This window comes from Platichthys flesus, chromosome 8 (genome assembly GCF_949316205.1).
Source record: "Platichthys flesus chromosome 8, fPlaFle2.1, whole genome shotgun sequence".
NCBI lineage: Eukaryota > Metazoa > Chordata > Actinopteri > Pleuronectiformes > Pleuronectidae > Platichthys > Platichthys flesus.
In genome coordinates, this window is record NC_084952.1 from 20,016,730 (window position 1) to 20,044,352 (window position 27,623).

Sequence of the window (27,623 nt, forward strand, 5' to 3'; positions counted from 1 at the left end):
CCTCTGAAGAACCTTTCTGGCAAACAGATTAATTACACAGCAAAAGCAGCGCGGCTGGTTCAGGTCGGGGGAACAAGGTAGTGGACAGCGGATGGGGCATTAGTGCTGAATACCAGATGTTCCCTGTCGAGTTTTGGAGAGGGTTCCCAGATTGTTTTTTCACCTGGAAGTTTTCTGTCCAACAACTGCTGACCTGCCTCCAGGAATTCCTCTGAAACAACGGCGGACATGCTCTTGCTAAAATCCATCTCCTGGGCTGCACGTGGACATGTTTTAAGGACCTCAAACCGGAACTGGGGGCCTCTATTAGTCATGTTTGTTTTACTCACCCAAAGCAAGAGATCAAGTTCCAACAATATAGATCTACATAGGCGATGAAAAAGATGAACAGGACACAGTCGATAACGTGACCTCGCTCATAGCATCACCTGCTCCTTACCGCAAAAATTATTCAGTATTTATGTGCAGTGCATTGGCAGGCTCCTGTGTTTTATTGCTTTATATAAACCTTCCGCGCAAACTACTGTTATTTTAAGCTGGTACTGCTATTGTTATGACAGAAGAACCCCCTAAAGGGAATTTTACTGCCTCACCAACCGCTCTTGTCAGTGCTTGCACGGCAAGAAAAAAAAACACACTCCCCGGTGTCGTGGTGTTTTCATCTGGGACCGTATGAGTCTTGAATAACTGAAGCACAATAAGAAAAAGCTTTGCAGATAAGGGGCACAGTGCAGCACGTGGCGATGATAGATATGTTTGAATGAATGAATAATGGATTCATATTTTATTTCATAGGAAGGGGACAGATGGAGAGGACGAGATAGTGAGCGAGATGAGAGATGATAATGACGGGGAAGAGAAGACAGAAGGGGAAAGAGAGAGAGAGACTGGAAGGGAAGCGTGGCGGGGGGAGGAATAAAATGCAGCGGAGAGAATAAGCATCTATGAGGAGAGACGCAATCGGATACAAATGAGTTATGGACTAATGCATGAATGACACGCAGAGCTTTGAAAGCATCACAGCTCGACAAGGTGCACCTGCTCTTCTTTGACTCTATGAAATGGAGACATTATTTCTTTATGCAGACGTTTGTCTGGGGCCACGCTCGTATTTTGCGAAGCCAAAACCACACTCAGCTAATGACTAATTGCTCAATGCTGCCTCAGACGCAACTCAGACTGCAAAACAAAATGAACACACAAATCTTTCTCTGCTGGACAAACATGGCTGTTGCCAATGTTCTTTGTTATTGTTCTAAATCGAGACTGAAATAGAGACTAAAATATTTAGACCTGCACACTGCTGTGTCTGTCTCTTTCTGCTTCTTTTCTCGATGTATTAAGTCAATGGGATCCTCTTATTTGTCGCGTCTTTGCAAAAATTCTGTGCTAAATGATAAGTGCTGCACTGCTTCTGCACGACCACAATGGGGCCCAATGAGAGGGTTGGGACCCCGATAAGGGGCTTCAGGGCCGGTCCAGGGTTCAGATGATTAGAAGAATGGAAAAGCAGATCAAATACAAAAAATACTGCCGCATCAAATTAAATACATCTTTCAGCTGTTTGTTTGATCTTCACTTCTAAAATTGCTCAAACAAAACAAAGTGATTTAACTGGGTTTGGCCACAACACATGTGCAGCTGGTGATTATGGGTTGAAACAGACAATATTTTCTTTTAAGAATTTGTCAAAAGCCAAAAACATTAGAATCACAACGGTTTCACATTAATGTAAAAACCATGCACTTGCCCACCAGATGTGTTTTATTCAGCCAATCATAATTCACATTATATTATTACATTACATGCACTTGACAGTTTTTGTCTGAAGTGACTTAAAACAAGTGCATTTACACTCAAACTCTTTTTAAGGAGACTTTATGATTTTATATTGTATATAGTTTTTTATGTGTTAAAAATGTCTGCAAAGTCACAAGGCCAAAAGCGCAGGAGTGAGCTCCTCTCCCCAAGAAATATAATAAATAATATGGCTCCTCTTATGTTAAACACAACCACACTTGCTATTTATTGCCATAATGTCTTTGTCTCACTTGACACCTGCGGCTTGATGGCAACGAGACATCAGAGTTTTGTCTGAATTCTATGCAAACTGAGTCACATGAGGAACTGAACCCACAACCCCGGCAGTGTCGGTGTCTTGCTCTAGTTAGACCAACATGTGAACAAAGTTCAGCAGTACCGTAAGGGTCACTTTATCATAAAACACCTCCGGGCTGTTCATCGGCAGGTCGGTCAACCACGGTGCACACTGACAAAGCTCAAAAGCTGGCTCGTCAAGTGGAGAGTCTTACTCACTTATTTCGCTCTGTTACATACATGCGGCAGTCGGAAACATTATGAACTGGAACAGAGCGTAATAAACCTCTTGGAGCAAAGGGATTCTCTCTACTCTGCTCTAATGATAACATTTCTCTCAGATTTATAATGTGCCATCAAGGTGAAGAGCCTGGTTGAGAGGGATTACAGCTGGATGAGTTTTCTGTAATGGTCATAGATGGTAAACATCCAACAAAAAAATAACGCAATTAGCTTCAACGGGACAATTACTCTTGAATAAGACGATGTAGGCCTATTCATTATCCTAAACATTTTACCCTGCTGAGCATCACAGTAAAATTCTAGAGCAGTCTAATGGCTGCAGTAAACCAGGCATTGTTTGTAACCAATAACAATTATTTCATCCTAATAAACAAAGCGGCATTAATGCTTGAATTCCCGATAGGAAGAAAAAAAACGACACCTCAGGGTATACAATGGTAATCAAAGGAAATAAACTTATCAGCTTTGGAAGCAAAATAGAGTAATAAGCCACAAAAAGCACAACAGCTCCAACAAACATCATCGTAATGGAGATATAATTAAAGAGGAAATGAGAGTTTACATGTCGACCTGGAAGTTTAATCAAACCATCCAGATGAATAAATGCAAACTAAAGACTGCCTCAACTTTTCTTACTTGCAGGTGTTTTTAGCATCACATGTGGGTCCATCAGCTGTTTATTTTCATTTTCAAAAGCCAATTTCTGACACTGTTCATGCCACATTCCTATAATTACATTTGAATAAAGTATAAATAATGAATTAAACAACGTTCTTTGTACACTGCATAACACAGCTCTTAAAAAATTGTATAAATAAAAAAATAAACATAAAATCGGTGATAATAATTAGGGATTAAATACAAAACAAAGAATGCCCAAATCTAATCCTTGGTTAAACTTTCATTACAGGTAGTAATACCTGAGTCGACGGGTTGCCTATTGAACAGATTTTTATGGATAAAATGGAAATGGAGAGAGAACGAAAATCCTCATCCCCACTCTCTCTATCTCAACCTTCTTTTTACCAATTAAAAATGATAAGCTTAATGCGAATCAACATGCAAGGTATTTTTCAAAATTAGCAGATGCCTCTTGTAAACATCAACGAATGACTCAGAGGAGCCGGGGCCTAAAGGTATTTTCTTTTGGATCTATTGATGTCATTGGTGAAGGGGGTTAACCTGTGCTGAATGTTTGAATGATTTAACCAGTATAGACAAGAACAATCAGAAATCCTTTGTGTATTAGTTCAAATAGATTGTGTTTGGTCATATTTGTAACTCAAAGTTCACACCAAATCGAGGAGAAATGTATAGTTATTAGGGCTGTGAAATGATTACAATTTTTTATCAAATTAATCACAGGTTTCTATGGATTAATCATGATTAATCACATTACCGATTTCTCTATATATTTTTGTGAATACAAACAATTTATGACAAAAGACGGATATATATATTTAACATGTTTTCTTTTAATAATCATAAATAAACAAAACAATGGTGCTGCAACTCAGCAGTTCTTTATCAGTTGTCTTTGCTATTTCATATGGAACATTAGTATAACCTTCATCCTAAACAGAATTCGGGCTTCTTAGCCATTGTATGGTTGAATGAAACTTTTTTGTTTTCTTTTTAAATCAAACAGAAATTATTTGAGCTTCTTAGCCATTCTTTTTATAGGATGGTTGAATTTTTTTTATATTTTTTGTCAAACAACCATTAACCACACCATGACACAATCTAATGCCTCTCAAGGTCCTCTTAGCTAGTCGTTCTTTAGCCAGTTGGTGAGGCAAACTAACTTGTTCACATTCTCTTACAGTAAAGCTGACCGCTTCTTTTGCCTAATGTGTCCTGCGAGTGAAGCTGGTTTGGCGCATTGCACTTGAACGCCCCTCGCCAACCAAGGCATGCTTCGCGTTGCGGTGGTACTTTAGGCTGGTATTACTACTGTGAAACGATAACGTCTTCCCACAGAGTGTGCATATCACCTTGGTTTTATTGAATGTTCGATCTTTGTTTTTTTGGAACACGATCTTCCCGTCCAGAAGGTTCTCTGGTTTATCAGAATTATCCATGTTGTTTGTTTGTTTGAATGGCAGCTGCCATCTGACTGCATTAGAGCGGCGACTAGTGCAGAGTGGGCGGAATTGTGGGTATATTGGAAGGTCCTTGTGCGCATGCGTTAAAAAACAGAACAAATTCATCCTGTAATTTAATCATAACGCGTTAACGTGCTATTGTTCACAGCTCTAATAGTAATACGTCCAAAGTCTTCACTTACTATTGCTACTGTATGATTTCAAACTGTCAATCTCTAGAACTAAATTATTAATCTTGTTGCTGCCAAACATATCATAAATCCGGGTCTTGAGCCGGAAGCCAGGTTTTTCGGCCTTTCCAATCTCATCCTGCTATGAATCCTGCTGTAAAGCTCAGTCAGTTGAGTGGGCTGCAGCCAAAGATGTTGCAATGTGCTCCTGGCTCACGTTGAATTAATGTAGCTAGACTTTCCTGCTCTGATCCGTGCAATCTTTCTTCCTACTACCAGCTGTGAATTTCATCCAAGAATCCAAGCTTAATTTCACCTGGAGGAAAATGCGCCGGCAGCAGCTGGTCAGTAATTCTCTGGTTGTGTGTGTGTGTGTGTGTGTGTGTGTGTGTGTGTGTGTGTGCGCTTCAGAGGGAGAAAAAGATACTTACGACTTCTGTGGTGCAGTTGGTGGTTTAGCAGCAGGCTTGTTAGCTGATACACTACATCGCTCTACAACACAAGAGAGGACATACAAGCATCACTGTTATGCATGTGTTCATGGCTGTGTGTGTGTGTGTGTGTGTGTGTATGTGCCTTGATTAGTGTTTGACAAGGAGCCAGACTCAAATCACTGATCATGAAAACAGTAATACACAACGTGTGTTTTCATGAGCTCAGTTCTATTCTTAGAGGACTGTAACATGTTCTTCCATTGGCAGATGGAATATTCACATATAAACATTCATGGGACCTAGAGGTCAGTGAGAAAAACCTACCTATTATATTTTTTAATAGTATGAATTAATATAAATTCCATATAAATGCATATAAAAAATGACAATCTAATTAAACATGTCAATATTGCTATTCATAATTACAATTAAGTGTGGTTAATATTGTTTGTTTTATATTTGTAATTATTTGCTTTTATTGGCTGCCTCTGCTTTTAACCTATGACAAACATCATTAAAATTGTATATACATAATACTTTATTTTCCTCCCCCTGATTATTATTTTCCTTATTGTTTTTGTAACAATAGACATTATATATATACACATTATATACTCACCACTTAAGTGTGAGCTCAGTAATAAATGGTCTAATTAAGACTAGCTAAAATATGATTTATTATATTTGTTTCTATGGTCTTTGAGATTGTTTTTTCGTTATAACCACAAGTCAAACTATCAAAATCCAGTTTGTGTGATTATTTAACATAAATATAAAAGCAAAGGTTTACAGACTTTCATCCTCCTGTGGCTGTGATGTTATTAGAACATCAGCTGCTTTTCTCACATCTCTTCTGGGTGCTGCTGTCTTAATACCCTCCCCACTGTTAATTATCACAGAGCTGGGGTGTGTGTGTATGTGTGTGTGTGTGTGTGTGTGTATGTGTGTGTGGGTTGATGCTGGGAAACTTACTCTGGGTGTTGTAGCCTGAGGTCACATGCTGTGACTCCTGGTGAGAGGGAGAGAGAAAGCCAGAGGGAAAAGTGGATGAATAAACCAACAGATGTCATTATTGATTTCACCACGGTACGACGGTGCTATTACACAGAATTCAGATCTTCTCATCTCACGGCGCCCACACTCCACCTCATTCTTTAAACTCAGTGGCAGGATTAGTGTGGCGCTGGGGGCTGAAAGCCTAATGCACTAACAGCTGGGTCAGATTTACCGCCTATGCATTGTTTTTCCTTTTGACATCACCACCAATTAAGTGTTTCCCATAAGATAAATAAAAGCATGTGATGAAAGCACGCCGCAGATATGGCTGCCATTTCAGAGATAAACTGAGAGTATAACATTTATGTTGGTTTTAATGTGACATATATCCCCTCTATTTACATCACAAGGTGTCATCAACATGTTTTTGTGGGAGTAGTTGAAGCTTTTCCATCATCAGTCTTCTGGAGTGGCAGTTCTTTAGTCCCTGCTTTTATTTTGTCTCGCTCCTTGTTAATTACTGTTGTCGTTTCTGTACTTTACTTCTCAAACACCTCCTGTCAAACAAACCGTGGGTGGTAATGCATTTCCTTAAAATGACTCTTGATGAAGTTGGGCTTTCTGTAAGTGACATTGTTTTTCTTCCAGTTTCACTCAGTTGTTTTTTAATTATTTACAGCCAAAGGGTTTTTCTCTGCTACCAGAGCCGAAGTGTTATTAACAAGACTTGGAAAAAACGCTTTTGACATCTCAGTGTTGACTGCAAGTGTCTTCAAGGAGATACTTGAGAGCAGCCAAACAAAAGTTGGTACAAATAAAAAAAAAAAAAGTTCACACTATGGTGAAATAGTTGTTGTGATCAGTGGATTCAGATATTAAAGAATAACAGAACACCAGAAACAATATATAATCATGATCTTTCCCATAGCCAAGCCAAATGTACTGAGATAAATTCTAATCAGGTTGTTTTAGATTTCAGTCCACGTTGGTCCTGTTTGTAGTTTTATTACAGTAGACTAATATCTGTATAGCTGAGATAAGTATATGCATGCCGCCAAAACATTGCTTTTAAAAGAAGAAAACAAATTGAAACCATGACAGGAGCAGCATTTAAATCTTCAGCCTATTGTTTTTATGTATTTAAGACCTATTATTCAGATTGAAAAAAGAAGTTCAGACCCTGCAGAAACCCTGTTATGAGCGTCATTATTAATAAATAGCGTAATCTTTGGGTTTTGCTGAGTGAGATCAAATTAATTATCTCATTAGTCGGTCACTTGTTATAAGTTAATAATAACATATATAATGGAAATGGAAACATTTAACACAACGACTAAGGGCATCACTTAAAATACTACAGTAAACACTGGACGACAGTACATCCACATCTGCACAGCTTCAGACACACAGTGAGGAGGTGATATCAGCATATGCTCATGAATTAACATTGTAATTTCATTGGCTGTCGAATGCACCACTGTGCAGAATGAGGCAAGAATGAGGTAATCTGATTGGATCACATCAATCACTGTGCGAGTGATTTTATGAATCAGATCTCATTGGCAGAATGAAGATTTACACTCACAGAACGCTGTTAGTTTTATGGTTAGCCAATACGCGTAGGAGTTGAAGTGAAGATTTCCAACTGTTTCACATCTTTTTCCACTCATCACTGACTCATGCACAAATTAAGATTTAGTCAGAGCACGGATAGAAGGCATAACAACAACATTTAAGAAAGCAAACATTACCACGCTTGAAATCCCACATGAATTTTCGCTATCAAAGAGGAGAGCAAACTTATTGTTTTAGTGAATTTAGGGAAAGTTTGGAATGGGACAGAGATAGTGTGTGTGCACTGACCTTGTTTGGGATGGGGAACTTTGTCTGATCAGCCTTCCCCGGAGTGTGTATGGCTGTGAGAGGAGGAGGCCAGGAATGTGTCATCTCCTGAAAACACACACAGGTTTTTCCATATTATATTGCATTAATTCAATTAATTAACGACAATTTTCTGGCTCAAACGAAATAAAGCACATAACTCTCACTAAATGTATAGGATTTGCTGTCATGTGGTCAGTAACTGGTGAATAACAGAGCATTGGACCTGAAATTGACTGTTTATGCAACAGTTTAGATGCAGACTAGCCGAGTCAGCATTCAATCAACGTTGTGCAGAGAGATTCCCAACAGGGTGGACTTTCATATAACTTATAGAATAAACTGAGAAATGTATGGGGCGTTGGATGCACATAAGGTATCAGAGCTTTCAGAGTAAACTAAACGTAGAGTTGGCAAACACACACACACACGCACACAGAGATACACACACACACACACGCACACACATACAACCACACACACACACACTTATCTCATCTTCCCAGGTGTCTATCAACATTGTCAAACATAATGTATCATAACTAACATATCTATCTTAGTTATCCAATCAATTGATTATCAATATTAGCCATTATTATAAATGTTAGGATTGAATCTGTTTCATACACTCATACAACAGGTTATTAGGTCAAAAGGCTTGAAAGGTCACTGCCATCACAATTTCCCATCATACGTCTCTTCACCCCCTCTGGAGAGGATGACTCATAGTCATCGGATGACTCATGTTTCCGTGTGTTTGCCTGTGTGTAGGGAAGTGTGTGCGTGTGAGTGGGAGTGTGTATAAGTCATTGAAGTCTTAGTATGGGTCTATGTGTGTGTCTTAAGTTTTCTCTCTCCACAATTTAAACGCTCTTGGCCTGAAGTCACACGGCGCGTTGCTGGGCAACTCTGCTCTGACATCATCACATCTCTCCTGGAAGAGTTTCTCACTGTTTTGACAGGCGGTACTCCAGATGGTGTGTGTATCCGTGCATGTATTTGAATATGTGTGTGTGTGTGTGTCTACAAATATGTTACTACTGCCATTGTATGATTAACTCAGTCTGTCACAATGAAACAGATCCACATGTCACCATTATTATGGTCTAGTTATATTATCCTTTATCTAGCATCTATTGTACCACAATAAATAATAAATTCCAATGTGTAGGTTTAATGATGCTTGATTGGCATCATCAACAATAATAACATAATGATCGTAATCATGTTTTCATGACTTTATAATCACCTGAAACTATCTGAATGGTTGTATCTTTGTTTGTTTAAAAGGAGCTCTTTATATCTAGATTGGAAGAGGGTTGTCATGTAGTCCGCCATGTTGCAGTGCAATGTGTCTGACCGGACGAACCAAACACTGGCTCCAGAGAGGGGCTTTCATGTTTTTAATTTCATCATAGCTTCTTCTACACACAGGAAGAGATGAGAGGATCTTATATTTACTGCAAAAGTGAACCGGGAGAAAATCTGCCAAGAATTATGGCTGTAGTGGATAATGAGCTCAAAAAAAAAGACAGAAAGGCTTACTGTCAGAGGGAAATCATTCCGAGGGCCTGAGAGGAGACAGGGCGAGGAGGTTTTATGTTTTACTGATTTTTATGTTTCACTTCTTTACACACATGGCATCTAATAGTGATGGTATCTCACAGAGATTTTCCCAGCAGTAAATGTCGCTCAAAAACGTGGGGTTGGGAGACAGACATTTTCTTAGAAGCAGAATCATCCATTTGTTTGTTAGAGCCAATACTTGACAACAACTGGACAAGACTTCAAATCATATCTAATAGTGCTTTTCCCTATCTTTATATACTAAGTGACAATACCACTGTTTTATGCATAAGGACAACTTGTTAAGAAAGAAAGTTCTTTATATATATATATATATATATATATATATATGTACTATTAATATGAATAAATACAGCGACCTGTTACACAGTCATATTAATAGTTAACAATGTATGTGAAGGGAGCACTGGTGTGGACCCAGTGCTCTTTATGAAGACTCAACTCATCACCAAAGTGATTCACACACTAATTAACGATAGGTGAACTTTTATTGTCATCTTGTGACATATTTAAATATAGAAAGAAAAAAACAACGACAATGTAATAATTGATTAGAACTATGAATCATTTATTTTATATACAGAAAAACACTCACAGGTAGATGTTATACATCTGTTATTATATACATTATTGGTTGGAGGTTGGCATTGAGGGGTTTGTTTTGGGGAATAGGAAAGGGGTGAGGGGTGGGAGAGAAAGGGGTGGGAGTGGAAGTTGGGCAGGGGTAGGAGGGGAGGAGTAGGTAGTGGGTCGGGTAAGAAGGTGTGAAGGAAAAAGGGTGAGTGGTTTCAGGGCAAACGTCCTATCATTCCTGTCATCTTTGGAGGTTGATCCGTCTCCTGGTTCAGGAGTTCATCTTAGTCCTCCACCTTCAGCGCCTCAAGCTGCTTGACATTTCTATCCATAAATCCTCTCTGCATTCTCCAGCTCGTTCTCCAGGTCACTGAGCTTGTGCAGGCAGTCTAGGTACGACCTGGTGGAAGCTTGTCGTTTCCTGATTTCCTTTTTCACCAGCTCCTCCTTACGTTTGACCTCCTCCATGAGAGTTTTCTGTTCATCTTTTAGATTGTCAACTTGCTTCTTCAGAGTCTGGTTTTCTTTTTCAACGGCCTCCATCTTCCTGCTGCTCACTCCCTCAGTCAGAGTCGTCTCCTTCCGCAGCCTCTGAGCCTGCATCTTCACCTGACTCTTTTTGACCTCCTTTTCTTTGACCGGGAGCGTGGCCAGGCAGTTAAGGTAGGGGGTGGTTTGAAGAAGCTTGTCCTTCTTCTTCAGCTCATCTTCAAGACTCCTCTTTACAGTCTTGAGCAGGTTGACCTCCTCCTTCAGAGCCTGCTTTTCCTGGTCGACCTCCACCTCCCTGCTTTGGCTTCTTTCAGGCTGAGCCGGCTCCTGGGGCAGACTGGCCTCCAAGGTCTCACACTTGGCCTGACACACACTGAGTTCTTCCCTGCAGTATATGTAGGCCCTGAAGCGACAACGTCGTTTCTTCTTCTCTTTTTGTAAGATAACTTCTCCTACTTTCACCTGCTCCTGGAGCTGCTCGACCTGCTCCTTTAGAGCTGAGTTTCCCTCTTTGAGAGCCTCAATCTGACTTATGGCTTGGAGCAGTTCGGCTCGGAAGCTCGCCACGATGTCTTGGTGTTGCATGGTCGACAAACACAGCAAATCTACTTCCCGATGAAGCACGACAGAAACCTGGACTCAAGTTCGTCTGAGGATCGTGGAGAGTTCAAAATGCTTCTACGTTTTCAGCACCTTTATATATCCATAAAGTGCAACTTTGATCTTTAACATTAACAAAGATCATAGTCACGTCCTTTGCTCCATTGATCCTTTGTTCATTTCTTTGATCAATTCAGGAACAGAAATACATTGATGTTTTTTTATTAGTGACAGTAAGTGCAGATATTTTGGGTGGAGATAACATTGTGTCTCTTTGGGATTGGGAGGCAGATCCCATCTCTACGTTGAAGTTTCAATCTAAAAAGTACTCATTAATGAAGCTTATAGTTTGAAAAGACTCACTGAAGCACTGAACCATATGATCCATTGGTTATTCTGCTATAGGCCTATACTACTGGAGGAACTCCCATCATGCACTGCAGCACTTACCTCACTCTGTGCACCCATTTTTACTTATTTAGTACATGTCAATAACGCTCTCGCTCATTCTGCAAATATCTCTTACCCCACAATAAAAACAAATTCTAATCACTGTTGTAAATTCTCTTATTTTGTTCTCCAGAGGCATTCCTCACATGTGGCTCTACGTTTTTCTACGAACCGTTAAAAGTTTTTTTGGGTAGTTTTTCCTAAATCTTGTTGAGGGTTAAGAATAAATCATGTTGCACCTTGTTGTGAAGATATTTTTGGTGAAGTTTTTTTTTCTTATCAGGGATTAAAGGAGCACTTTATGTCCTTCAGGAAATTAAAGACTACCACAATGTAGACGAAGTGAAAATCCATCCAGAAAAGAACTGTTGAGCTGAGATTCAAAAATATTTTTGTTTGATTAAACTTAATTAATGTTTTTCTGCTGTGACAGAACCCTTGAAAAGTGAAACAGGGAAACAGTGACAGATCCTGAAATATCTGAAATCCCTATTATATGGTGTGATACATTACTTCCACTATCAAAATGTTTGCACAAAATACTCAATGAGAAATGCTCCAAAAATCGCACAATGGTGTTAAAACCGTGTATTTGAGAGACATCAGAGTTCTGGTTACCTGGAGAAAACATTATGTGTAACAGGTCGCTGTATTTATACATATTAATTAATAGTTAATTGTAAAGATGAACTAGCAGTTGTAAATCAAAGAACTAATAAATAGAAAAAAAACTTAATTAGTGGGCTTCCCAGAAGAATCCTATCTCCCAAACGTTTTGGAAAAGTCATGGAAATTTGTTATATTCATATTTTCATGTCGTTCATTTTAGGGATGGGCATAATTAATCGACGATCGATGAATTGATCATTAAGAATTTCGTCGATGACATTATTTTTTCATGGATGAAAACTATTGCATGTTTGCTAGTTATAAAGACCTCAATGAGGAAACACGCTGTGTTTTTTCTATTTTCACTGCATTTTAATATAGCCTATAAAAAGCGAATTTTAATATAAAAATATTAATGATTAATCGAAAATCTATCATTAATTCTCCTGACGCGTTATTAACGGCTTTAACACAAACCCATTTTAACACCGTCAATTTTTTTATCGCGAGATTAACGCAGTGCTGCCGACTCTCACGCTTTCGCCGTTTGACACACGCTTTTGCATGTTGGTGGTTGACTAAGTCACAATCATTTTTTAAAACATCATCGTATCAGGCCGTCATGAAGTACAAGGAGCAGGCGAGTGTCTGTGTGTCTGTGTGTGGTTCCAGATAGCGCACTGTAGCCCAGCCCCCCGCCCCTGCGCACTCGCTCAGGGAGACACAGTGAGATCAGAGGTCGTGCATGTGCAGCAGCCTCTCAGTTACTGACTGCTTCTTAACTATGAAAACAGTGAAAACACAGTTTCTCTGGTCTCAGCTGATCAGAGATCAGCGCCTCAGCTTCTCGATCAGAGCAGAAGCTGCAGTTGGTTTCTATCGAGCTTCAGTATCTGTGTTCGCCTCCAGTCTGACCTGCTCTCGCTTTTTGTTTTAATATTTCGCCAACTAAAATATATATTTTTAAGCTACAAGGCTGCAGCTATATGTTTTTATTTATTTCAAAATAGGGTACTTCTTATTTCATACATTTTCCACAAATATGGGGAGGACTCAAATAGCCCTACACAGTTCTGTGTTTAATTTGTCTCAAAGTAGGCCGACACTTGCCTGTGTATTTTGTTTGTTTGTTATTTTGTTGCTTGTGTGTTTGAGAGGCCTTACTGCTATGTTCACAGCAAACTTGAAAAAAAAAAAAAATATTAAGCCATGGTTAAACTGCACTATAGGCTGAGTCCTTGTTTACCTGAAATGTGCACTTTATAATTTTATTTTGTACCGCCCTGTTTGGCAATGTTGTTTTTCAATAAAATAAAACATTTGCATAAAGCAAGCCAATCCACTTTCCATGTTGATAGAGCATTAAAACCCCCAAAAAATTCTGGAGAAAAAATTAATGAAGGGTCATTAAGGATAGATACAAATTTGCGATTAATCGCGATTCATTTTGAGTTACCTATGACATAAATGCGATTAATCGCGATTAAATATTTTAATCGTTTGACAGCACTAATATATACATATATATATACTGCATATACTGTTGTAATTAAAATTAATAAAGCCCCACGGTTCTTGAGTTGAGGCTCTCAGTAGTGACACAAAATAGACAGATTATATCTGCAATTTTTTACAGCAACAATTTTAACCATAAAATGTCCTGGAGTTATCTGCAGACCCCACATAGGACACAAGGCAGGTTAAGACTATAACTGAAGACATGAGCAACTCATTCAGGGGTAACTTCAGGAAGGAAATAATGAAGAAGGTGGAGTGGTGGAGAGTGTGAAGAGTCAAATTGACAACTGGTCAAAATTATAAGACATTTCCAAAAGAAAGGTTTAAAGAATGAGGCCAAAAACCTGATTTCTGAGGCCACTCTGAACTTGACTTTCGACCAGCCCAATGTAATCAGTTAATCTGTGAGTCTAAGTGAACATTTGTGCCAAATTTGAAAGGATCCTCTCGAGGGGATCTTAAGATACGGTTCATGATGCAAGAAGGGGTTTCTTGAGGTCACCGTGACCTTGACCTTTGACCACCATATTCTAACCAGTGTATTCTTGTGTCCGACGGAAGTTTTGCATCAACTTTGAAAAACTTCCCTCAAGGTTTTCTTGAGGTACCTGTTCACAAGAATGGAGGGACAACCCCAAAAATAGAATGCCTCCGGCCACTGGCTGTCACTGGCACAGGGGCATACAGTGAAACGTTTTTTTTTGCTAACAGATCATCCTTGTAGTGCTGATCATCCTTCTTTAGTTGAGACAACATTACATGTTTATTGTTGCCACCACTTGCTATGCTCCATGGCAAACAGAGAGTATCCCTTTCATCCCATCACAAGGGGTATAAAAGTCTAAATAGACAGCTTTCCCTCTGTACACAGTATCTCTACTTGAATCTCTACTTGATACTGTGAATTATCAAACCTCCAAAACAACGTCTCTGAGATATCAGACCTGGAGCTGTGCCGTCACAAAGAGGGAAAGATCAACCGCAGGCCTCCCCTACGATTCCCCTCACCTCACAGGCTGAACTCCCTGATCTTTCCACTTGACACGGCTAAAACCATCAGACTGAATTCAATAGCACACCGATATTATTGACAAAGGCTTTTCATGCTGCTCACAGCCCACTATCTGTCACACAGCCTGTTGGCCAGCATATTGATTTGTGAAAGGGAGAGAGAGGTGAGCGACAGAGGGCAGATGGGGATGAAGAGAGGAACACGTACAGACTAAGAGAGAGATAGCACAGTGAGTGATACCACAAAGGTGAGAGGAGAGATAGAGACAAATACAGAGAGGCAGTCAGAGGGTGAGGGAAGAAATAGGTAGCCCGACGTAAAGCAGTCAGAAAGGCTCTTTATCTTTATGGCTGCACGTCATCTGACTGCTGGGATGATTAGTGGGGAAACCTTTCTGCCTTGACATCTCTCTGAAGTAGCGCAGTAACAAAACAAAACAAAAAGACAGCAGACATGAGAGGAAACTGTGGAGAAAACTGTGGAAAGAACGTGTTGCTTGATGGGATTTGGGTGACACGCACAAAGGTAAAGAAGAGGACAGAGAGAAAGTCAGGAGAGAAAAGAAGAAAATGGTGGAAAAGATTTCAGCATGAAGTCATGCTGCAAAAACAAAAACTTGTGCAATCATTGACCAGAGCCAATAGAGCTCCCTCTCTCTCCCTCTCCTCCTTTTATTTCCCCTATTATTCTTTTTCTCTTTCCCCTCTGTCTTTTTTCCTTAAAGTCAGACTCTCCAGAGACAGATGAAGGTCTTTGTGAGCAAACAGAAAACAGCTGATAATCAGTGCAATTACTCTTGTGTGTCTGTGTGTGTGTGTGTGTGTGTGTGTGTGTGTGTGTGTGTGCCCAAGAAACATACCCGCAAAATCTCTTCAACACAGCTGGAGTCATTTGGAAGGCTGACCTGGAGAAAACAAAGGAGAAAAAAGTGAGAGAGTGACTTCAACACTATTCATAGCAGGGTTACATTAAACACATTCTCACAAGGCAGAGGTGCAGTTTACCAGGTCAATGTAAGGGAGGCACATTTACTGATCAAAAATTGTAAAGTTAGAAGCAATAGATGTTTAATTTCAGACAGTGATAGTAAAAAGAAGCTCAGTCATTTTCACTTGATAAGGGATCATTTGACCAATTCAAATGTATGTTAAAGTGTAGCAGTTTGAAACATTCACTTAATGTTTCCTCCTGACAGGGTCCCTGTTTATGGCTTGACAGTATGATCACCCGGCCAATGTAATGTTAGCTCAGGAAATGTTTCTAAGTTTGTTGAAAAGCAGGATCTAGACACTAATGTCAGCAGCTGTTCTTACTTCCAGGGTCAGCTTTACCACACTGGGAAAATAACTAAATACCAAACAAACATGGTACTGTGAACCTTTAAATTGAATGGAACCTGTAACAACCAAAACAAATCTAAACTAGTTAGCCAGTTACTACGTATATATATATATAAACTTGTTCACTAGAGCAGGTGGACAAAAATGATTTTCAGTTTTTGCTAAATTCCGAGATGTTGGAGCGATAACTGTTCTGGTAGCACAGGCACCCTGCATACGGTTGTCAGAGTCTTCCTGTAGAATGTCTTCCCCCGTTCTCTATCCCCATTTCACATGGTCTGGCCTGTCAATAAAATGCTTAAAACAAGAACTTTTTTTGTTTTTTATTTTGCTTCAGCATGTAGAGGAACTTAAAGTTTGATGGGCTAGATTTCTGGGCCTTGTTACAGTTGCTCAATCCTTTCAAGGGGGGGTCAAACGACTCATCTATTTCAAAACAACCGTTCAAATGACTTTTACTCATTCCTGATGTTGTAATTCTGTATTAACAAGTTCAAAGACAAAACATTCGTGCCTCCCTTTGGTTGTGTAAGAAGCAGTATGGTTAGAATTATATTTAGCCTCCACTTTGTGAGATTTATGAATACTGGCTTGCGTACGGATGGTAAAGAAAAGTAATAGAGGGACATTTAAAAAAAAAAAATGCGATATTTGAATGCCTGTGGTTTGGCGAGAGTTGACTTAACCACAGAACCATTTCAGCTCCACAGTTCCTGGGATTGACTGAGTTTTATTTAAGGAGAAAGAGAGGCTGTTGGAGCTCAGACATACGCAGGTCGTCTGATTGAATTTATCAGTTCAATGCCACACACTGCTAATCTGTGCCAACATGTGCCCTTGTCAATTAAGTCTTTCTTAGAACAGGAGTGATCTGGACTGGTGAAGTAACATCACGGCAGAGGCCTACACTGCAATTCAGAAAGGTTTGTGACAAGCACAATTTAAATCATCACAGAAGGCGAAACCAAAGTGAAATGTTCATGTCAAACAAGTTGAGCGAAAATGTGAAGTTAAAAAAAAAAGATGTTTCTGTAGCTGGAACAGTTTGCTTTGTCAGTTCAACCAAAGTGCACGATGCTGGTCATGCAAAGTACAGAGTTGCTCTTCCATTTATCCCAAACAAACCATTATTGCTGCTGCTGGAAACACATGACTTTGTTACCCAAAACCTACAAGACCCGGAAAAAAAGCCATTTGCCAAATTATAGCTTCCAAAAAGTAATTGAAAACAAAATAAAGCAATTCACTGGGCCTGATCTGGCGTTGGATCAGTCCAGCAACAGGCTCATTAAAGGGAAAAGAGATGAAGGAACAGCAAGAGGGCAAGAGGAACAGAGGAAACCTAAGAGACTTAACTGTAGAGCGCATGTCTGACATATTACTGCACCGTAACCTCTGTCACACACCATTACTAAAAGCAATAACATGACCATAGGAACAATTTAGTAACTCCAATGAGAGGGTTGACATTATAACCCCCCCTAAATAACTGACTGTCAAAACAGTAATAGGATAAAGGTGATTTGGAGTGTGTTGTAGACACATTCTAAACTGCTTGAGCTCACCTCTTCTACACATTAGCTCTGCTTCTGAATCAGCACAACAGATTCAACAGGAAAATAGTATATACAATAATTTTGAGGTTACTTTAAACTGATTCATGCACGTCTGCCCTCCACGGCTTTTTTTTTGCATTGGCTTCTCGTAGGAAGAAAAGCTAATGTACCAACAACGCTACACCTGGAAATCTATCGGCAGGGGGATTTTGAAAGACTTAACGGAATAAAGAACCAAGGAACTGACTTCACCTCAGTTCTTTTGTTTTTCATGGTCAATGTTTTCAGACCTGCTCTGATCCTTAAAACAGTCTAATTTAATTAAAAACAGTTTACGACTGGCCTAGAAGTAAATTATACATTCTAAATTATAATTCACAAATTGTATATTTTAAATCATTCATTGTAAACTGCAAAACTTCCTTAATTGCACACTGTGAATTATAAAATGTAAATTAGCAACAGTCAACGCTAAAATATGCATTGTGAATTGAAAATTGTTAAAAGTTGTGAAATACCATTTTAACTTAAACTGTACATGATAAATTGACAATATGCTATTGTTAAGTTAAATAATTAAATAAACATTGCATTAAAATCAAGTAAAATTGAAATAAAGAAATGGTGGTTAGGTTTTTATAGCGCTGCATTTATTATCTATTTGACATTTTTAGATATAAACCATATGACACTAAGACACGTTCTACCCAGAAGCAATGAGAATAGAGGCTTTGTGCCCAATAAGACATCTGCCATGTCATTCCCCAGTAGTTTCACGCAATAACATGCCACATTTGATGGCTTCATGCAAAAACATTTAAATGTGATTTCCTACTTCAGCATTAAACACAGCTGGCAGACAAAAATGGAAACACTCATATGATTTCAGGCTCACTGAGTCTGTCTGTCTATTTCGGTCTCTCTCCATCCGTCCATACGTCTGTCTCTCCCTGCCTCACTTTCACTATCCCTGTCCATCACTGTTGTGTACTGGAGCATGGAACTGATAATACCAGGATTTAGTGTTTGTTTCCTATTTACAGTATGGACCAGTAAACCAGATGGCATACTGAATTCATTTTAATAGGCAACACCCTACTTAGGCTTTGAAAAGACAGAGGTCTACTCCAAGCGCAGTGAATAGAAGCTGCCGTAATGGATTCTAATGGACATGTGACTCTTACATGTCTTATGTGTGTGTGTGTGTGTCTTATAATTGTTCTTACTGTGAGATCACGGTTAATGTCAAGGACTGAGAGATGGAGGGAATATGAAAGAGAAATGAAAGATGAGTGACAGCCCAGGAGGAAGTGCGCAGGAGGAGAAAGGACCACATTTTTGGAGAAATAGATAGAGAAGAAAATGAGAGAGAGAGAGAGAGAGATTCTGAGGGAAAATGTAGCCGAGGCAATTACTGAGGCAGAAATCCTTTCTCTCTGAAATAGCTGCTCAGATAGATAGACGTCTGCACACACATACATACACACACAGACACACACACACACACATCTCTCTCACACCCACAGACACACACACAAATCTCTCTCTCACTCACGCACACACACAGACACACACACAAATTTCTCTCTCACACACATGCACCGACCCAAAAGGCAGATTCACTAACTCATATAGACTCATAGACTGATACAGACGCATACACACCACAGCGTGTATAGACATAGTCAGATTTAGACACATGCATTGCTAAGTTTAATAAGTCTACTGGTCATTTTCTTGATTGACTGAATAATTGTTGTTTAATGCACAAGTGTGTTGCTCACACTTAGCAGTGATGCAGTGTTGAAGGGAAATTTCGGCTAAACATTTGGGCATCAAACACCCAAAACATATTTTGATTTTTTCTGAGTTGAAATAGGTATTTAAAAAAGCCCCTTCAAGATTACAAGTGAACTTTTCTTCAAATGTTAACACACTGTTACTTTAAATTACTCAATCAGTAAGCCTAATGAGTTCTGAGTGTTTGTAGGTGCTCCATGCCACATAGAGCTGGGTAACATGCTCGAAAGTAGTAGAATGTATCAAGATTAATAAAGTAGATAAGAATACAGTAAGAATATGTGGATTATAAAACTAAACCACTGTTTTAACACCTTTACATTTTCTGATGGTTTTCGGGAAAATCCTCAAGTCTTCAGAGAAACTCTATGTTTCCATAGTAACCAAATCTTTTAGCATAACAAGCTACTAAGATCACTTTGGATCAGATTAAAAAGTTTAAAAGTAACTTTTGGTAACATTCTGCTTTGCATAAGGCTCAATATGATATGTGCCATTAATGAGAGAATCAAATGTATACAATTAACTACAATTTATAATTTTAGGAATTGAGTCATTTGTTCAAAATTAACATGAACTTGTATACAATCTGATTGAATTTAGTTATTTTAATCTGTAGCATAAGTTCAATGAATCCCATATCCACAAATCAGACTTTGCCTGATTGAGCATCGACACCCTCTGCACCCCCAACAAGAGGGAGGCAAAAAAAACTTGAGATAATATCAATAGCTCAATCAATAGCTTGTGTAATACAAACCTTCATAGGGTTATATTCAGGGATAATCAGTACCTAGAATAAGGGCTTGTTGTTTGTCCTGACACTCGATTCGGTTTGGCTCAATAGGTTCTTATATTAATTTGTCATATTAGCGAGGAGCCTGTTCACACTCACACAAGCAGCCACTGATAAAATGACATAACAAACACGTTTAATGTGATTCCACTCAAATGATTCCTTTTTATGTGCCTGTGTCTTTTTTTTTGCGTTTCAAATCCACCAGCGTCTTGTTTCTTTTGTACTGGAATTAAAAATCATTAAGAGGTAATTATAGTAATGTGTTTAAGACTGTAGAAACATGCTCTCCTCTTTGTGTGTGTTAGTGAGAGAAAGAGAGATGAATGACTCAGGGAAACCATGTGGGATGACAAAATATGAATTAATAAAAATACCCCAAAAGACATTGAGTCTCTTCATGTCAACACAGAGAGATGGTAACATTTGACTTGGAGATAGGCAGGAGCAGAAGATGAAAGTGAAGCGAGGCGACATGAAGAGAGAATGAAAGAGGATAATGAGCAAAGAGAAAGAAAGATGTGCAAAGACAAAGTCAAACAGAATTTAATCTGGAGCCTGATGAATGTAAACACTTTCTCCTGGGCTGTCCTCTGAGTGCTACCAACTCATCCGCTCCTGCTTCTCTTTCCTTTTAGAACCATTTTCTCTGGATATTTTCTCAGTAAAACGAGGAAGGGGTTTACTTTGTCGGATGAATTACACAAACAATCTGAACTCTTGTCTTCTGGCGCGGTCCTCGTCGTCACCGGGGACACCGAAATGTGCCACGGAGCAGAAGAGCTGCTGCGTTTCTGTCACAAAAAATGTCAAAGTCAAATGAAAACTGTCAATCATCCGGTCCGTGCCACTGAAGTTTTGAGTCGTATACGGTTCAGACTGAGGTCCAACAGGGTTTTGGAAAATCTTCAAGGATTTTTTGTCCATGGGCTTCTCGTTTATTCAGTTTCATCTGCTCCTTTTATCATCCATATTTCAGCTGTTTACAGAGCTGGAGTGGCTGCCATCACTGGGATTACCAGCATGCTAGATAGATCACAAGAATTGCCCTCAAAGGACACAGTGTGTGAGTGTGTGAGTGTTTGTGTGTGTGTGTGTGTGTGTGTGTGTGTGTGTGTGTGTGTGTGTGTGTGTGTGTGTGTGTGTGTGTGAGTGTGTGTGTGTGTGTTTGAGAGAGAGAGAGAGAGAGAGAGTGAGAGAGAGCATGTCTGTGTGTGATTCAGTTTGTGCATGTTTGAGTATGAGTCAGCCTGATAACCAAGATTGTTGAGCACATACAAAAAGTAGGTTCATCACCTCATGTGGCCTTTTGACACATTTTTATTGACCTCACATCTCAAATACTTTGGTGCTTCTCTGGCTGGTGTGGCGGTTTTGCACTGCTCTCTCATAAAGAGCACTTCACACGCTCCCTTAACAACACATCAGTGCCTCTCATTGTCACAGCTCTGGAGTTCTCCCTGTCTCTGATGTTGTGATATCGCTCTGCTTGAAGCTCAGACTGAGCCACTCTATTGAGCTTTGTCTTTGTGATACTGAGCACATGGCCAGTGGCCGACTGAAGAACACATTTCGCTGTGGAAGGGTTTTGTAAAGTTTCTAAGAATTGTTTTTCCTAACTGGTCCTCAGTGTCGGTTTATCAGCTGACTCAGCTGACTGTTCTGATTTATCACAGTCATCTTTGAACCCTGATGGACACAAAACAGAAGTGGTGTTGAAATTCAAGGGTAAAAGAAAATGTTTAATTGAGATTACAATTACTTTCCTGAATAAACAGAAAAGTATGTTTTTTCTTTTGTTTGATATCACAGAGAAGACAAAATATGACGTATTTTACAGATGAACGGGAATCGGAACCGTGGTCTGAACGCTCTGATGTAGCTACATGTGTACTCAGGGTGTAGCCTCTCTTTTGTGTGAACGTGCATGTGCTACCTCTATACATCAGATTCAGCACATTCTCATATATGATTTCAGAAAATGCTATACTTTAACAGAAAAGTAATATTTTTATAGATTTTATGTTAATGTTGATTCCATGTTAAATGTCCAACAGCAGCATGTGTCCCTCTCATGTGACAGCGTTAAGGTTGGGTTCTGATGCAGCAAACACACTCATTTGTTTTGCTCTAATGCCAATTGATCTTTTTAATTCTCCTCTCCATTCACTGACATTCACAGCTGTTTCCACTGGATAAATTAACTAATGTCACCTGCTGGAGCTAGCTGGGGTTTGTTCATTTACACCTAGAGCTTGTTCAGTTTAATTAAAGCTGCTCTGTCCAAGCAGCCGATTGAACTCAGTGCTCGCAGGTTGTTAGTGGGTGGAAAGACAGATCTCCAACAGTGACAGTGGAGACTCATGCACTGATCACAGCATGCTTAATAGCCCCTGTTTAATTTATTGTTCATATCAAATCACTGTTCTCACCTATCCGCATCATAGCTGGGAATCAGCAGCTGCTTTACTTGGATTAAGTAGTTTGGGAAAACACATTTGTTGAAATAGGTCAGCTGCAAATTTCAGTGTAAATTTAATTTAGTTAATGTCAAAGTTGATCGATCTTAAGGAAACCACTCAACAAGAGGTGATCACAGATATAAACTGAATCTTTGCAGTAATTTATAACTTTGGTGACTTTGAAATGATGAATGCTAAATACCCATTGGTTAAATGAGGGAATTACAGTGGATTTTAATCATTGGTGGAGGAACAACAAACATTTTACTTAAGTAAAAGTACGAATAAAAAGACGGAAATGCCAGCTCTGATTGGATCAGAGGATCGAGTCCCTTCTCAATATTGATTACTTCTGAAAAATATAAAAAACAACTTGCTTTGCAAAAATGAAAGTGGAGTAGAAAGTACACATATTTGCTGGTAATGGATTAAAAGTACAGATACATGAAACATGTACTTAGGTAAAAGTACTTTGTTATATCCCACCATTCAGAGCTGATAAAATGCTATCACACTGTAACCCCAGAAAAAGCGTTTTAGCTGTGATAAATATCCGCTGACACATTGATATATATTCTGGTGAGAGAACATACACCTTTAATTTATAACATTAATGGCTCCAGGGTCCGAGGGACCTGGTGCTGTGCGTGCTGCTGGTTTTCTGGGACACATAAATGGAACAGAGTTATTGTAAGTGTAATTAGTTCTAACTGAGTTTGTCCAGCTATGTGAAGTCAGAACTGCCGTGCTCTTCCTCTGTCGCTTTCATCTGCACTAACCGCTTCCTCTCGCCTGAGTTGCCGCCATAGCATTTACAGCCCGGTAAGGTAAAGATACATACGAATGCACAAACACACGCCCACGAGTTTTCCCTCTTTCTCTCATCTCTTTTCATTTGTTCCCCTCGCCCCCCCCCCCTTTTTCTCTTCCATATCTCTCTCTGTTTTCTCTCTCTCTCCGTGCCTCTCCCTCTCTTTCTTCATCTCGTGTTCCCCACACCAGGCTGTGGAGAGGCAGATAAGGAGTTGATTTACCATCCAATTAAATGTTGTCATTGAAACATTGCTTCAAATAAGCCTGTCGCTTTCACCCTGCGCTAATTGGCCTTCCACCAGCATGTGCATGTGTTCGGAAGTGTCTGAGTCCTTATGTGTGGCGTGTGCGTTCGTATTTTTGTGTGTATCCAAAGCTGTACTTATGACCAGCAGATTCAGATAACGGCTGTTCTCCACTTAAAGAAAAGGCGCATTTTAAGTTTGAGTTAAGTTTGACCATCCAACAGAGCTAAGTGATGCATTTCCGTTCAGAAAATTCTGTTAACGAATATTTTTTCTTCTAATTAACATAAAATCAAATGACTACATGAAATATGAAAACCCACAGAGGATTATCAACAACTCTGCAGCTCTTGAGAGGATAAAACACTTAATGTAGCTTCTAGCATATTTTAGTTTTACAGCACGTATATCATCGATTTAGTCTCACATCTTAAAAAACTCGTTCAAATAGTAGTAACAGCTGTTTTCACCAGAAAACGTTTCAATGAATCAACTCTACACTACCTGCTCTGCAAAAGATGGCAGTAAACAAAAACTAGGAGCTGGCTGCATGGTTATTGGACACCAAAACAGAGCAGCTGTTTATAAAAAAACGCAAATGTTTTCTAATTTGGCTCATTTATGCTCAAGGTTAGATACGTCTATGGAATTGGACAGAGCTGTTGGTCTGTACTCTGCTTGTCGGTATGTGTGCAAACCTTCTGAAAGCTTAGCAACAAGGACAAACACACTTAATTGGAGCAGTGCCACTGGAAATAGTTGGGGTCAGTAGCTTAGAGTTCAACCATACTATTTGAGGAGAGAATTTGTGAGTTGGTGTGTTGATGACCTTTCTAACACAGACAGACGCAAAAGTGAAAAAACAAAAAGAAGACAAACAACGTAGAGGACACCAGCGAAGAGAGCGTTTGAGGTGACAAGTGTTGATGTTATCTCCCCAGCAGAATGAATGGGTCTCGGTCAGCCCTCTGCCAGTTGCACCAACCCTCACCTTAACTCTTTGGAGATTGTGGTTTTGTTGTGAATGTGTCTGAGCGGAAAATCTCCTTTTGCATTGCTCATGTGTGAAAGGCAAACTCTGAAGAAAGTCCGAACCAAACTGCGCGGACATTCTCCGGAGTTCATGTCTGAAAATGGCTAAACATTCCGGCGTTAAGTAAGTAACCGAAGTATGTGGTAAGTGACAGTTACATAGTTTGAAACCGACTTAACTCTTCTTGTATGCAAAGGTAGTTAGCACACACATACATCGTTTACCATTCTATCTTTTTTCACCTCTCTCTCTCTCGCTATACGTTTATATATATATATATATATATATATATATATATATATATATATATATATAAATATATATACACACACAGTCAAATGAGAGTTTTTATAGAATTTTAATAAATCCATGGGAAAGCGGTCTCAAAACTCATTTATCAAACATTTAACACTGACTTAGCCATTAAAGGGGGTGAGAGAAGGAGCGAGGAGGATAGATTGAAGAAGAGGAGCTATGATCAATGCCAGTGGACCATGTAATTGCACCAGGAGTGGGTTAGCTGAAAACATTAGCCTTGTTTTCTGATGGATCACATCCTGAAGCCAGCTCGCCAAGCTAAACGCTTCAATCTGTATTAGCACGACCCCGAGTCATCCATCCAGAGGAGCTGTGCCACTAAATTTACCAAAGGTTTCTTACACAATTGATTAGCTGATAGTTAAAATGCTGCAATGAGAAAAATAACTGCGATACCTAAAAACTAGTCTTTGCTTTGTTCTTTTTTGTTCTGGTGAGCAAGAGTCATTCTCCTTTTGAAACCAAGTTGGAAATTGTAAAGTTCAAGCCTTTGCATTTCTACTGCAGCCTTTTCTTCTCTTGGCTGGATTCCACACATTGATTTGTAGAGAACAACGATTTCTTTCACTCAGTGTCTGTACAGAGGCAAATACAGTCACATATGAAAAGAGGTACACCACATCATTTCCTCGGCAGCAACCATCATTGGCGCTGACGTTCCATTGAATCTTTTTTTTCACCTAGAGCACCGTCAAGCGTGCCGAGACCAGAGTTTCCAGCTCCCTCTCGCCCCATTACAGCATCTTTTCAAACCACCCTTCTCCGAGAAATACTTTACATCTGTAACAAGTGAAACCTTCCACTTCAAGAACCGTCCCCCCCCCCCCCCCCCCGTTCTTGTGTTTCATTGTTTCACATACCGTTTGTCTTCGGTCTCTGTATTCTTTACATCCGATTTTTTTATCGCAAATAGTTCTGGTTCATAACTGCAACTTATTGTCTCATCGGTTGAGTCAGGCACTCAACCGTACAGAAGTTTTTAATTATTTTGACTGATCAAGCCTGAAGTTTGAAAAATAGTAAAAGTATTATATCACTAAAGTCCATAATAGTGATGGGGAGAACATATCATAAGTTCTTCTTCTTCCTCATTGTTTGCTTTATGGTGGGTGGCAACCAACATCAAGGTGCATTACCGCCACCTGCTGTGTTGGTGCATCGTACCTGGAAGTACTGCAATACCAGGTCGATGCGTGGAGTGGATGGAGCAAGCCCCTGTTCCAAAAATCACTTCAATACATGGTCCCCGAGTCATTATTCAATCATCATCATATCAAGTTAGAACAAAACTGAAAAAGAGCAAGACAAATATCAATCACGTAAATGCCCAAAAGGATCTTGAGACCAAATAAAACAATATAGATAAATATCGCAATATAATTGCGATAACAACTAATAATGTGACATTTCTGATGATAATTTAAAAAATGTTGTGGTATGAAAATATTGGATCTTGATTCACTTTTGGCCGTATTTCCACAGGTGTGATCAAGCAACGGACTGAAAACAGCTGAGTGGCTAGAATCCAAACCCTCTAGGTTTACACCTGTAATAAACCTGCTCAACCACCTGTCTTCCCAGAACGTGAAACAACAAATCCCCAGGCCTCGTCATATTAACTTGTGTTCCTGTTTTGCAAGGTGAGTCATTGGTGTTTGTGCAGCACATTTAAACAACAGGACAATTCAGATGCTCAACATTAAAAGAGACTGTTACCCTCAAAACTTGGGATGTAATCTTTCTTACCTTAACTTACTAAGGCTAAACAGCATTTTTCAGTCAGCATTGATTGTGCTTTATGAAATCAATAACTTGCCATCTCATCACTTGCCCTTTGTTACTTTCCCATTAAAGAAAAAGTCCTGATCCAAATGTTTATCCTATGAGAACCTTGAAAACTGAATATTATATTATATGAGTATAGATATATATTCTTGGATTTTTGCAGGTTTAACACCTTTAAAGGTTCAGTGTGTAAGATTTAGGTAAAAGATATCTAGTGGCAGAAACGGAATATAAAATATTCAATCGTGAATGATAAAATACATTATTCGCTGAAAACGTTTTATACATTTCTTTTTTTACGTCTGCAAGTCTGTCAGCTCCTCAGAAAACCCTACAGTTTAAGGGGGCATTTTCAACAACGATTAGGCTTTAGATTGCATCTAGATTTACAAGCAAAAATAATGAAAAAGTCTGTTTCTATTAACCATCCCTCTTTAAAGGAAAGAGGAACTCCAAGACTGGATTAGAACTACTTTGTGCTTTAACAAATGTGATTCTGAAAGAATTTGTCTTACTTCCGGAGCAGAATCTGAATCTTTCAGTTTCAGTTCAAATCTTTGTTTCCTGAACAGCTCAGCCTCTGATGAACTATTGAATCCTGCTCTATTTTAAACCCAACCGTTTTTTCTGTTGCTCAGTCAACCAGAGCAGAGGTGTTCTAATATCTGCAGATGTAAAACTGCAACCTATGGGTATGAGTACATTATA

At 39.3% G+C, this 27,623-nt stretch overlaps 1 protein-coding gene across 1 annotated transcript in view; it reads right to left on the bottom strand.

The window, feature by feature from the left end:
- Positions 1-27,623, bottom strand: part of aff2 (AF4/FMR2 family, member 2) — a 145,914-nt gene that overhangs the window by 52,517 nt on the left and 65,774 nt on the right. The window contains exons 5-8 of the mRNA XM_062393311.1: positions 15,627-15,671; positions 7,909-7,995; positions 6,022-6,058; positions 5,047-5,107 (exon numbers count right to left, since the gene is read on the bottom strand). Of these exons, the coding sequence (XP_062249295.1) occupies positions 5,047-5,107; positions 6,022-6,058; positions 7,909-7,995; positions 15,627-15,671 (230 nt within the window). The remainder of the gene's footprint in view (positions 1-5,046; positions 5,108-6,021; positions 6,059-7,908; positions 7,996-15,626; positions 15,672-27,623) is intronic.